This window comes from Lytechinus variegatus, chromosome 18, assembly GCF_018143015.1.
Source record: "Lytechinus variegatus isolate NC3 chromosome 18, Lvar_3.0, whole genome shotgun sequence".
NCBI lineage: Eukaryota > Metazoa > Echinodermata > Echinoidea > Temnopleuroida > Toxopneustidae > Lytechinus > Lytechinus variegatus.
Genome location: NC_054757.1, coordinates 20,217,566 through 20,231,718, shown reverse-complemented (window position 1 = coordinate 20,231,718; position 14,153 = coordinate 20,217,566). Strand labels below are relative to the sequence as shown.

The window sequence follows — 14,153 nt, the reverse complement described above, 5'->3', positions numbered from 1 at the left end:
ACGTGATATGATCGGTCTGGTTTCAGTTTCTTGGTGTGACTGGGATTACGATATATTGGATGTTAGAGGGGTAAGTAAAACAAGGGTGTGGTGAGATTGGGGGGCGTGTGTAGGGCAAAAGTAAGAGAGGGGTTTCGGGAGTTAGTCTTCTTACCTTCGTCTCTGTCCTGTTTATGAATAGACTTGAACATTTCCTTATACCAGTCATGTCTGTTGTCTTCCTTCACATGCTATGAAAAGAAAAAAGGAGATACATACATGCATATATGAATACCAGGCCATGGTGGCTCAGTGGTAGAGTGCCCACCTCACGAACAGCAGGTCGTGGGTTCGATCCCTAGCCAAATCATGGGATCAGGCGCTCAGCATATGAGAACAGAGAGGGGCAATAATGCTATTAAACTGTAGTAAAAATCAATAGTCATTTTCAATTAAAGATTGAAATCGGAAGGGCCTTAAGAAAAGCATAGCTTGTGAGGATCGAGCTTTGAAAAAGAGATAAGTAAACAAACACATTTTAATCATAGTGAAAATCTAATGAAAAGGAAAAAGTACCTCATGCCACAAGAAAGACCAGCAGTAAAACTATGTGGGCTATCCTGGGTAAAGAAGGATTATCATATCTATTGATAAATGATGGCGAGTGAGAGAACCACTAACCTGTCTGAGACCAAGAGGTAATCCATCTTTATCCCTCGGGCCGATACCATCATAGTTTGGTGCCTCGTGTTTTGTCACGGTGGATGTTTTTCTTGTCATGTTAGAAACTGGGTAGAAGGTATCGGTGTGGACAACGTCCCCATCTACCGTCTGTTTCTGGAACAGTGCACCGGGAGGAAGGTTTGATGGATCTAGGGTAGGAAAAGGTTTTTGGATTTCAAGAAAAGAATGATTAAAGGGATGGTCCAGGCTGGAGATTTTCATATCTCAATAAATAGAGTAAAATTCACAAAGAAAAATGCTGAAAATTTGATCTAAATTGGAAAACAAAGTTATTGGATTTTGAATTATTTGCATTATTCTGGTGAAACAGTTATGGCATGCCTTTTTGAATATTCATTAGGTGGGCTGATGATGTCATATCCCCACTTGTTCTTTTGTATTTTATCATATGAAATTAGGTTTATTCAAATTTTCCTTTACCAAGAACTATCACAATTTGATTGACAACTATTAGTTATTTATTGCCGCAACTTATTACATCATAATGGAGACACATAATTTACACACGTACATGTATGAAAAAAAGAAACATTTCTGATTTCATGTAATAACATAAGAAAAGGGAAAGTTGGGGATGTGACATCATCAGCCCACCTAATGGATATTCATGACAATGTTCATATAACTGTTTTCACAAAATATTGACAAACTCTAAAATTCAATAACTTCATCATTTGTTATCCGATTTTGATGAAATTTTCAGCATTTTGCTCTGTGAATTTTACTCTATTTATTCAGATAAAAATATTTTCAGACCGGACCATCCCTTTAACAGGAACATAATTTTACAGGTAACAGCGAACATAGTTATGCAACTTTAATGTCAATTTAAAGCTGAGCAGCAAAATTTTCTGACTGAGAGATGAAATATGAAACAGAATCTTTAACTACCAGACACTAATACTAAAGATCTTCTTTTGAAAGTATTGCCTTGATAGATATGATGGTAAAAAATCAAGGAAATACCCATGAATAAATCCAATAAACCTTCAAGTTCTGGCACCCATATCACAAAGTCAAGTTTTTGATTGCTGTGCTGATTTCTTTGATTCATTGCATTGATTATTTAATGGAATTGAGTGATAAAATCAACTTCATGATCAATCACTGAGATTTGTGTTACGATCCCCGCATTGTGAGATTGAATTGTGGAAGTTGGTCTTTATCTAATATGTTGTTTGCTGTAAATCAGTGAAATCACATGGTACATATGTAACTTGATTGCAAATTGCTATTCTATAGAGAGTCATGCACACTGCACACAGAAGTGAATGTATGGGACTAAACACAAATGTGAATGTGTAGGACTACACACAGATGTCGTCCAAACACAATCTTTTTTTTTTTATCATAATCTACATATGAGGCACATCTGAAAAGTAACCCTTTGCGGCAGACCCTTTTTCAATGATATCCTCTCTAAATATCATGAAAGAAATATGAAAGCTCCTAATGATCTTCTACATCTTAACCGCTAACGGATCACCGCAAGTAGAATGACCTTAATTCAAGTTGCACTGAGAAATTCATGAAAAGCTGTGATGTGTTGTTAGGTCTGAGGAACATTTCATGTAACAAACTACATCATAGTCAGTGATTTCCATTGACTTTTTGTTTTGAGCCAATCACAAGCAAGGATTTCAGTAGGTTATAACGATAGTCCGTCGAAATCACCAACTATTTGACCCATGAAATGCTCCCCCATAAGTTTGTCTGTGTAAATTCAAACAGCAATCTTTAACATATTTGAAAGATGGTGCACAAAATACATGAGTGTCATGACTTTGATGTCACATTAGAACACTACAAAATAAAATACTTTGAAAGTTAATTTGAAATAGATGATGGAAAATTTATGGTAAATTTGTTATTATGATTATGAATTAAATGAAGACTGATGATAAAGGATGAAACGTTCAGACATGCACATGCAATGATTTTTTTAAAGAGGGAAATGATCAATGGTTGTATGAAAATAATCAAGGATTTTGTTTCTTTATTTTCTTCAATCTATCAAATTGCAAATCAACTACATACAGTATGTCTACTGATCTACATTGAAAGTCCTCTCTAAACAAGGTGCTACACTACTGTAATAGCCAGAGATGAAAGGAAATATATATGAAACAGTCGCAGCAAATATCTTGACATTTTATATTAAAATTTGTTATTATTTTACCCTTCCAAGGCCATGGATATTGAAGTAAAACAGTGGCAAAATGGACCCTTTTTTATCATTGGATAGATTACATCTTATTTATTTGTATTACTATTTTCTGGTAGAAAAAGTTCACCTTTATGTAAGTCCCCCCCCCCCCAAACAAAAAAAAAAACAATTTTTATAAACATGTCTGAAGTTGGAATTTCAAAACATGAGACTAGAGTTGGTGTTTTATCATTTGGTATTGCACATATGTGCACCAGGTAATATACTAAACAAGGAATTTTTGAGAATTTATTACGAATAGAAAATATGAACAAACAATAAAATAGAGAAAAGAGAATACGAAAATCACCATGTCAACCAGTTTTGATGTCTAGAATCTTTTTTAAAAATTCATTGACACTTTTTTCTACAAAGATCTAATACTTTCCTATGTGACACACAAGAAAAACAAATTTCTGAAGAGAGTTTTCATATATGGAAGGATAGCTATCGCTGTAGAGGCTACATGGTTCCCCATTTATTGTTTCTTGAAAAGATAAATCCTTGGCTCTATCTAAAGGCGACCGCACCTTACGACTGGTCTGCAACCCGATTTTGGAACAAATTGCATTTTGCTCATTTTCTGAAGATGTGAATGGAACATATCATTTTATTTGACGTTAAAATTAATTGAAATAATAGTATAACCATTTTGAAAGATTGCAACCCCTTATTTTGGAGTAAAAGTCCAAATTAGTTTCAAATCGTAGTCAATCGTACGACTGCTATGACGTCATTACGACTAGATATTGAATTCGCTTTTATTCTAAGAAGGATGATAGCATAGTCACAAATGTGATCATAGGTATTTGTAAGATGATTTAGAACATTACACAGTATGATATTCGAAGTCTCAATATTAGCATCAAATTCTACTAGTTTATTCTGAAATTGGGTCGCAGACGAGTCGTAAGATGTGCGGTCGCCTTTACAAACAGTTGCATTTGTTCCGATCAACCACTATGGAAAGCATGCAACGTTGACATCTAAACTGCATGTTTGTTCAAAATATTTTCAAGACATGGTGTATATTCATACATTCATCTTTTTGTTGTTGAAAACTCAGTATGTTGTCTTTATTTACAAAGGACATTGTGAACATTTCCTTAGGAAAAAATTATGACATTGATGGATTTCCATATAGTTAAAGGTTGATTGGATCAATTGTAACTATTTGTAAGACAGGGCCCTGAGGTGCTTCGTTGATATTCTAATGTGACTTAAACCCACTCTTCAGAGGGAAATCCATCATCAACATTATGACATCAACTCTCTCATTTCCAGAGGTTGTACATACATGTACCTGGTTTTTTATGATTTTTCTTAATGTTATAACTTCTATACTACTTGCCCAATTTCAATGAAATCTGAATGGATTTTCATGCATAGTGTACCATGAAGCCTCTATCGCGTTTGACAGGAAGACAGAAATCTGATGTGCAGCGGCGAGTGCAACTACATGAACCTTCTAGAAGTTCTTTATTAGGTGTGGGTGCGAATTATTAAAACAAGATATATATATAGCTAGAAATTCCTTTTTTTTAAGATTGCGCTGCTTTTGGGCACACAGACAGACAGCTATTTCACATTCAAAGTCTCACCGAGGATGATTGTAGAATTGTCATTGGTCGACGGAGGCGGGGCAGGGCCCGGCTGTATCCCCCATGTCAACAAATCTACACACGACAGGCAACCATAATCAAGCCGGGTTTTAATTGGCATATCAAAGATGAATTGTGAAAATGAAGGAAAAATTAAAATATATAAATGAAAAGATGAAAGGATTAAGTCATTAGGAGTTAATAATTCATCATCATCAAATGCATTGGATTAAGGAGAAATTATTAGAAATCATAATCAAATTAAAATCTAATGTGCAAGCAAATATACATAGGTATAATTTCTTACAAAAAGAGAAGTTATATTTGTAAATCTATGCCGATTATCATCATGCAGTCTAAAAGTAAAACTAAAATGCATATTAGCAATAAGGTTGTTAACTTTATAACATTATTCCTGCAATGATGAATGATTTCCTATCAACACTGAATATTTTTTAAAAGACAAGTCCACCCCAACAAAAATAAATGAATACAAAATGAATAAAAAGAGAAAAATCAAACAAACATAACACTGAAAATTTCATCAAAATTGGTTGGAAAATAAGAAAGTTATGACAGTTTAAAAGTTTCACTCAATATCACAATACAATTAAATATTCACATCCTGGTTAGTATACAAATGAGACTGATGACATCATCCACTCACTAATTCTTTTGTATTTCATTATGTGATATATAAATTATTCTAATATTCTCCTCATGGTCATGTGAAAGACACGTGAAATCCTCCCACATGTGGAATTGCCATTGTATTTACATGTACATTCTGTGGTTCAAACAAGAGGGTCTTTATTGTCAAATAAGTAAAAATTGAAATATTGTATAATTCAAACAATAAGAAACAAGAGAAATAGTGAGTGAGGGACACCATCTTATCTGTAATTAGCATATTACTGAGTTATATAACTGTTTTGTGAAAAATAAGCTAAACTTTAGAATGTCATAACTTTCTTGATTTTCAGTGTTATGCTACCTTGGTTTTTTCTCCATTGATTCAAATCAACTTTCGTCTGGGGTAAACTTGACCTTTAAAAAATCTTCTTGCCCTTCTGAGGACATACAATGCGAGGTCTGATGGGATTCCAGTTTTTGAAGAGTTTTCCAGCTAGAAATCTGCCAAGCATCTAACTATTCCTCGTGCATAATTCTTGCATAAACAAAAAACAATTGGGATATTTGAGATTGTGCTTAAAGAAAAGTCCAAACTGGACCTGAATTTTTGGAAGGTACATGTACCTTCTTAAATTGGCTTACTTCTGTTTTCTTTTATAAACTTTTTATTGCAATTATAGCTTTCCTTATTTTCCTTTCCAAAGATGCATTTTGATTGTATTATTTGTACAGAGCAATGAAGCAGTAAATAACAAAACATTTTTTTTCCATGCTGCATGCAATGAAATCATGCCTTTATTTTATACAGCATGAGAAACAGATGTCTGTGAATATATTCTTTCTTTTTTGTATGGATAGTTACTTGGTCTCAATACTGCAGATACGCTAGCCTACATTCTGAAGTCAGGTTTAACTAAGACCACGGTCTTTTTGCTAAAATTGTGGCAAGCCGAAAGAGTAAAAAATTCTTTAAAATTCCATGTTTCATAAATTATACTGTGCTCTTCCTTACTTCATTAATGGCAGAGACAATTCGTATTTTTTCCCAGACAGTTACATGTACAGTCGAAGATGATTTGAGAGTCAAAGTGGCTGATAAATTGAATCTCTACCGTTAGAGATTTACGTCACAATTGATTATCCATGGTTGAATTACAACTTTTAACCAGAGTAATGCATTAAACCCGACTTCAGGGGAGCGTTTCATGAAAGGACTTGTCGGACGTTTTATCCGACAGTTACTATAGTAACAGTGCTTCTCAACCACTCAGAATCCAGGAAAGTTGTCAGATCTGACAACTTGTCGGACGAAAATATTGATGAAACGCCCCCCAGAATGCAGGCTGCTGTCTCAGTAGGAAGACATATAAAGGATCACACCTGGGCCCCCTTGCAAAAAAGTTACCATTATACGGTGGTAACTGGCATGGAATTCTTGATTTTGATTGGCCGTTGATCACCGTTATCATCATAGTTACCATTGAATGGCAAAGTTACCATAATAGTAATTTTTATGCTACAGGGCCTTAGTCCAATAGAATGCCTTTACGGCCCTGTCATATTATTCCGTGCAAGCCTTGCGGGTGATTGCCCACAACCCATCTGCAACAAAGTTTGGAGCATGTTCAAAATTTTTCGGCGTGCAAACCGTGCGAGATACCGTCAATGAGGGAGACCTGCGGACGACCGGCGAGTAGCAAAAAATAGTTACCCGCAAGTCACACGCAAGGCTTGCACGCAACGATGTGAAAGAGCCTTGAAGTTCATAAAAATGATGGAAATTGGTAATGTATATATTTTTACAAAGAGACTGTACACATGATTGATACCAGAATGATTATACGGCTTGGGACATGGTGGCCTGGGCCAGATTTGGTGTGATTATGGTTGAGACCATTATAAAGGAAAAGCATCAGTACATGGGCATCTCTTCTCAGTGCTTTAATTCAGAATGTATATTCTTCTTTCCTGTCCTACTCTTCTTGCTCTTTTAAATCTTGCACAAGGTTGTTAGAAGTTAATGATTCAACAGCTTTTTCATAAGGATTATACATTAATACATCTACTCATCATCAGCAGCAACTGTATGTTCTGCAGAGGGAGGGAGCTCACCTGATTGAATAGCACCTGGTGATCCAGACATTACAGCACTGGCTGGTATAAAGCCATACCCGTTGGACATTCCGTCGTACGGCACAGACTCCCGTGGTTGATAAGGCACTGCCCCAGCTGGGCTAACGGGTACACCTCTAGAGACCGAAGGATGGGGCGAGGCTGGAGGGTGGGGCGAGGTGGGGCCGTCGCCAGCAAACTGAGGTGGTGGAGGGGGGTGGGACTCCTGCATTGAAGAGCGGGGCGAGACGTACCCAGGGGAGAGTATGTGGGAGGGGTCCGGGAGAGTGTCCACAGCAACTGGTTGGGTATACTGAGGTTTGTCGACTTGAGGGGTGATCGGTTTAGGGGAGGTAGCCCCCTGATTTGGAGGGGTCCATGTATGTGCAGCTGGTGTTGATAATGAGTAAGCCTGTGTGACAAAAGTATATAAAATCAAATCAAATCTAAGACAAATTAAAATTATTCTAACGAGCCTAACACCTCTTTCAACAGAAGTCTCTATAAGCTGTAAACAATATTGAAGTATATTAAGTATTATTGCTATGATCGTACAACTGGTACGCACATCAACTGACTGTATAATACATGTACCTTCTCACAACAACTATCAATTGAATTACAGGAAAAAATATTCAACAAAAGCAACTTTGTAAAGACATTTCTTGTCACATTAACTCATGTTGATAATTACATCTGTCTACACATAATATACATGTATGTGCAAATTTAATACAATTTAACATGACAAAGGAGATCTTTGAAAGAACTCTATAGGAAACCTAAAATGAGCTTTTAAAAAAGAGATTCATATAGGCTGCATAGGACCTGTGGTAGATAAACTTATAACAAGATGCAGTGGGAGAGAAAGTAAAAAATTCTCAGTGATATGTAAAATATATGCATTTTCAAAAACCCATAAAGGTTATATTGAATCATGTGCAAATTATTGCTTCTATGAATAGTACGACTGAATATGGGATCAAGAATACTAAAATATAATATTAGTAGCCATCCAAATGTAAAAGTTGTGAAATATCCATTAACCTTAATGTATGGTTAGTCCACTATTATAGTCCAACCTGCTTATGGGGGAAAATATACAATAAATGATATAAGATGTACATGTATTTCCAGCACTCTCCCACCATAAATATATTGTAGGGGGTCCTAAATCTTCGCGGGTCGTAAAGCTATGCACCTTACCACTGCGCATGCAATTTCAATGGCAAAATGCGCACTCTGTGTATGGAATAGTGTCTGCAGTGTGGCGAACGATCCTATTCAATTTTTCTACAGAGGCTGCTATAAATCCTTAAATGCAAAGAAAACCAGCAACTGTTTGGAATTTCAGAGTTCTATTCGCTTTGACTTCATATTTTCCTATAATAACATGGAGATATATAAAATTGATGCTCAGGATATACTTTTTTGCATGATTAATGGAGTACGTGGCTTTAGGACCCCTTCTACATCAAGCGGCGAAATCAAGGTGTTTGGAGAACATGGCAAGATTTTTGTATAGTGACATTTGTGATATTTTCTTCTTGGTTAAGGATCTTTGGAATATTTACCACAAATTAGTGAAAGATAATTTGTTCAAATATTAAAATTGGCATAGTTTTTATCGTTTGAGAACATAGTGCGTAGCTTTAGGCCCCCCATCATACACGTACATTATAGTGATCAATGTCTACATAGATGGGTCACATACTACAGTATATTGCTGTTCAAGTACATAAATTACAGTGTAGTGATGTTTGAAGTTTCCTTTCACTAACATTAGAATCTCAATGTTATATTTTCCATATATATATATACAGTATGTTGAAAAAAAAATTATGTCAACTCAATTCAGATTTATTGAAACAAAGTGTTTACATGGCAAAGAATCGGAAACCCATATCATATTTCTGTATCAAGGCAGTCGTTAGTTATTGAATATTCCTGTTTTGATGACATTAAATGTGTTAGTTTAATGCAATATATATATTGTACTTGATATATCATAACAATGCTGTTCTCAATGTACCAACCATTTTTTCAGTCGATTGTCTTCTGAACTGCATTAAATATTAGACATCAAAATGCTAGAGATTAATGACTTGCCCTTCAAAATGAAGCACTTAAATTTCCTACCGAATAAAAGGGAATCTAAGGAAATTCTAAAGGGAATTAATCTGAAGTTCGATTAATTTCAAGTAATTAGGTAAGCTCAAGGGCCTATTTTCTGTCACTCTTTGTGATTGAAAATGTTTCAACACGGTTGCAAACTGAAAATATGAGGAAAATTGCAAGGGTACTATAGGTATTAATAGTTAACAAAAAAGACTGATTAACTTTCAAGCCCAAAATGAAGCGGAACACAGAATTAATCTATCAAAATACATTTAGGCTTTATAGATAGGAGAGAAACATGAATGCTGCACATGTGCTATGAGGACATTGTTATTGTATAAAGAATCAATATTGCTACTTTTAATGTGAAATGATTGAATTTTAGGCTTATGTATTGAGAGGCTAATTAGGAGCTACATGTATCATGAAGCAACAACACTAATGGATTACAGAATGGAAAAATCAACTGCTATTTTAACGATAACACAACACATTTTTTTAAATTCATATTAAGAATTTTCAGGATAACATCTTATATCAGGGGACAAGTCGTCAGATCTGACATCTTTCCTTGATTCTGATGGGATGAGAAGCGCTGTTACTGTGGTAACTATCAGCTAAAAGGGAACTTGTCGGATAAAAACGTCTGACATGTCCTTTCATGAAATGCTCCCCAGTTGTCATCTGATTGTTCTTGTTTGTCTTAATAAAATATTTCTCTTAGGGGAGGAGAAGGGGTAGTCGTCAGAATTTAAAAGGTTGCTAAAAGATTCCTACCGGTGCTATGGCAGAGCTGACCTTGGGCCTGTTTGTGAGGTCCAGTTTGACCGGTTTGAATTCTTTCTTGACCGGTTGGCTGCCGCCCGGAGTCCAGACAGGAGCGATGCCTTCGTCCTTCTCTGGTGGTGGGGGAGGGACAGACTGGGCTGGAGCGGGGCCTCTGGATGGATCTCCACTGGGAGGTGACCATACACCTTGGGAGAGAACAGGTCATTAGCGAGAGAACAAAAAAAATAGTCAAGAATGTTCCCTCTCTAACATCATGGCCCATATTCTGAAGTAAGTCTAACTTAGACCATGGTCTTACTCTGTGCTGTAATTATGGGAAGCCAAAAATGTCCAACTTTTGTTTATATTGTATGTTTATCCTTGCTGCAATGGTCTTTCCTCACTCTTAAAAGTCTTAAAAGTCTTATTGATCATCCCCAGATATTTATGAATCATTTGGGAGTGAAATGAGCTGATGAACTTCTCTTTATAAACATAACTGGCTATCCATAGTTAAACCACAACGCTAGACCAGATTTAAATTAAATCTTACTTCAGAAAACAGGCCCATGGATTTAGAAAGCAGATGATGCAGCTGTTACACAATGCACATTTAATATTTCATTCTGTGTCGTATCCATTTGCAGGGATCCAACTCAGCATCTTTTGCTGTGGTAGTAATCCCACATTCTCCACCGTTATGTCTACATGTATGCTAATATTGGAGGATTGGACAGAAAGGGTGCTGAGTGGGATTCCAGCTAAAAGATGCATGCAGCTTGGAGTTTTGCTAACATACCTAAATCCTAAAGGTCAATGGCTTTAATCAATTGCTCCATGACAAGCCGTGACCAGCCATGACCTTTAGGCTCAACACAGGGTGGCATTTCACAAAGCATCTTGTGGTGAATTAATACACCATCAAATTCTCTTTCAGCCAATAGCATGCAGGGATTTCAGTAGCTTATAATGATGCTTGTCAGTGAAAGAAAAGATGCCTCATGAAACTCCAGATAAACTGTGTGATTGTTTTTCATAAATCTTTACCAACCATACACAAAATCAAGTACCCTGGGACTGAAGATTGAACAAGATCTGCATGCACAGGCATTGTATATTTAAGGAAAACCTCAAATGTGCTTGTGTTAACAGAAGAACATAAAAATACCAACAATTTCAGAGAATTTATGAAACCAAACTGGATATTGTGATAGATTATCTCTTTGAAAATTCTGATTTCAAAGTACAAAATTTTACTGAAGATATTCACACAGTCATAAAAGAAATCAATTGTCAATGGATGGATACAAATACTCTACATTTCATTCAGTGTGCAATAAGAAGTAATGCCTGGGGGATAAAAAAAATGGTGATTTTGTGCATGGCTGATAAAAATTAAAGCAGCTATTATTTTAGCTATCCTATTTGTTGACAATACCATTAAGGTACTACATAAAATTAAATTAAGCCATTTAATCTAAGTTGATTATTAGATTAAAAATCATAATTATTTTTCTCCTACCATCATGATCATAGAACTGAGAAGTAGTGGTATTAAGAAGCCTAACGATCAATAACCTCATACTATTATGATTTTCATGATTATCATAATTGATACTTATCTTTTTCTCTAATTTCTATTCTTATCATCATTCTTCTTTATTCTTCTTCTTCATCTTCTTCTTATTATTAACATCATTATCATTATACCATTATTATTGCTGCTGTTATCATCGTCCTTATTGTCGTTGTTGGTGTTAGTTGTGGGTGGTTGACATACTTTTAGCCATTATAAAATATTATCATTACTATTTTAATTTTTTACAAGTATTAACATAAAGAGTCATGATTATAGCTATGATTTTTATTGTTGTCATCATCACTGTTAATATTTCTAAGATGATTATAGTGCAATATCATTATAAAATCATCATTATTACTATTATTAACATAATTGTCAATATTATTATTCATCCTACCTATTTAAGTGCAACATGCAAAGACACACTTTGAAAGAGTCAAAAGGAGAATTTTAAGAAGCATATTAAAGCAGTTATTCCTACAAGTTGGTAAAAAAAATTATGAATTCATTATTTACTTATATGATACAAATATAAAGTTCTCTCTCTCTCTCTCTATAGCTGAATATACTGATTATTGCTTATAAATCATGAATAAATACCAGGCATGCATAAATATAATATATATAAATCATGAACACTGATAGAGAATGTCATAACATTGAATATGAAATGGAAAATAACTGATTATCAATGGCAAGTCATAAATGAAGGAATGTATAAATATGACTGATTAAATTTTGTTACTGACAAATGTATTGTAATGTTCTTCTCTATAAACAAATCTAGTCAAATAACAGGATAGATTCTTGAAATAAGACTGAGAACAAGTTCAGTATGATGTACAAAACATGCATGAAACCTTGTATGAAATAGATTGCACACATGTATAGAGTTGTTTATATCTGAAATCAGTTGTCAGAAAAGGTATAATCTTATTATCATCTTATTTCGCTCTCTGTTTTGAAACAGATAATGAATTGTTACAAAACTCCATTCTCTCAAAAAGCATAATGCTTAATTTGCTTTCCCACAAATTATCATCAACATAAAATTTTCACATAATTTAACTTAGTTCTATTTGAGATAAACCACAATATTTTTTCTCTTTTTTCAATTTTTTTGAATTTTATCCTTTTTGTATTGAATTTTATTCATTAGATGTTTGTCTTCATGTTATGTTAAATCCTAAAACATCAAACTGATTTGGACAATAAGATACAATTCAAACATCCACGCTAAAATGCTATAATGGATTTTGAAGTTTGAAAGTCAGTAATTTGATATCTTTCTTCAAAAAAGAATGTCACTTTGGTTCCTTATTTTTAAACCTGTATACATTCTTTCATTTCTTCTTTTCTGTAGATTAAATTACTCCATGAAATCTTATTAATTCTAAATTACTTTTCTCTTCAAAAGGACCTGGGACTGACTAAAGAATATGAGCTTGATATTTCACTGAGATGTAAACTTTATGCGACTGGAACCTGTTCTTAAGTAATAAGACAGCTGCATAGGGTCCCATTAAGCATAAGAACATGTCACCAGTCTTGTATAAAGTCATCTGTATTTTTTAAACAGCTTATGAAAATTCCCTGCATATTACCAACTTCAATGATTCTTGATTTTATTAATACCACCTGATTTGAACTGCGTTAGAATGATAGCGAGATAATGGCGGCCATGCATGGATCAGTCGCGTATGTTCGCCATGCGATTCGAGGATGGAGTCGAGGCGGGGATGGGAGAAAGGGTAGATATTCACGGCAGGCAACCAACCAAATAGTAGGAGGACTTTGGGAAGAGGAATTTCATCGCAAACCACAACATTGAAAACTTATCATACCGGGTGGAGTAGGCTTCGCGAGGTTTGTTTCAACCTCCTCTTCGCGAGCATACGGTTTGAACGGCTTGAAGCCGAATTTTCGTGGCGGAGGGATAACCTTGCGGTTGGGGTCCTCCCGATGATGCTGTTGCCGTGGTGATAGAGGAGGCGGAGGTGGCGAGAGTGGAGGCGGAGGTATTACAGGTGGTGCCTCCTTTGCCGGTGGCTTGGGTGCCGCCATGGGCGCTGCCATGGGCTTTGGCTTAGGTGGAGGGGGTGGAGGGGGGCCCCTATCCTTACTTTCATCAGGAGGGGGCGGCAGTGGCCAGAACTCGTCCTCGTCTTTGCGGAGGTTATTGTTGTTGTTGGGGATATCCATCACAGGAGGCGGCGGAACTCCTAGACAAAGAAAACAGGTGGCGAGAGGAACAAAGGGTTAATAAGAACAAACAAAATAGATCATCAGATATCCTGAGGAGGAAAATTGTTTATGAAATTCATATTTTGGGTTTGCTTCTGAGTATTAAGGGATAGGGCTGCACACGTTTGGCTATCCAATGACCTGTATTGCCAAACTTAAACATACA

General features: G+C 35.5%; 1 protein-coding gene across 13 annotated transcripts in view; it reads right to left on the bottom strand.

Moving 5' to 3' along the window:
* Nucleotides 1-14,153, bottom strand: part of LOC121431563 — a 119,700-nt gene that overhangs the window by 67,621 nt on the left and 37,926 nt on the right. For 11 of the 13 annotated variants that reach the window (XM_041629088.1, XM_041629090.1, XM_041629084.1 and 8 more), the window contains 7 exons: nucleotides 13,867-13,965; nucleotides 10,171-10,367; nucleotides 9,312-9,338; nucleotides 7,276-7,687; nucleotides 4,531-4,605; nucleotides 661-851; nucleotides 155-230 (listed from right to left, as the gene is read on the bottom strand). In XM_041629088.1, coding sequence (XP_041485022.1) covers nucleotides 155-230; nucleotides 661-851; nucleotides 4,531-4,605; nucleotides 7,276-7,687; nucleotides 9,312-9,338; nucleotides 10,171-10,367; nucleotides 13,867-13,965 — 1,077 coding nt within the window. The remainder of the gene's footprint in view (nucleotides 1-154; nucleotides 231-660; nucleotides 852-4,530; nucleotides 4,606-7,275; nucleotides 7,688-9,311; nucleotides 9,339-10,170; nucleotides 10,368-13,866; nucleotides 13,966-14,153) is intronic. The other 2 variants (XM_041629089.1, XM_041629083.1) reach the window with 2 other exon arrangements.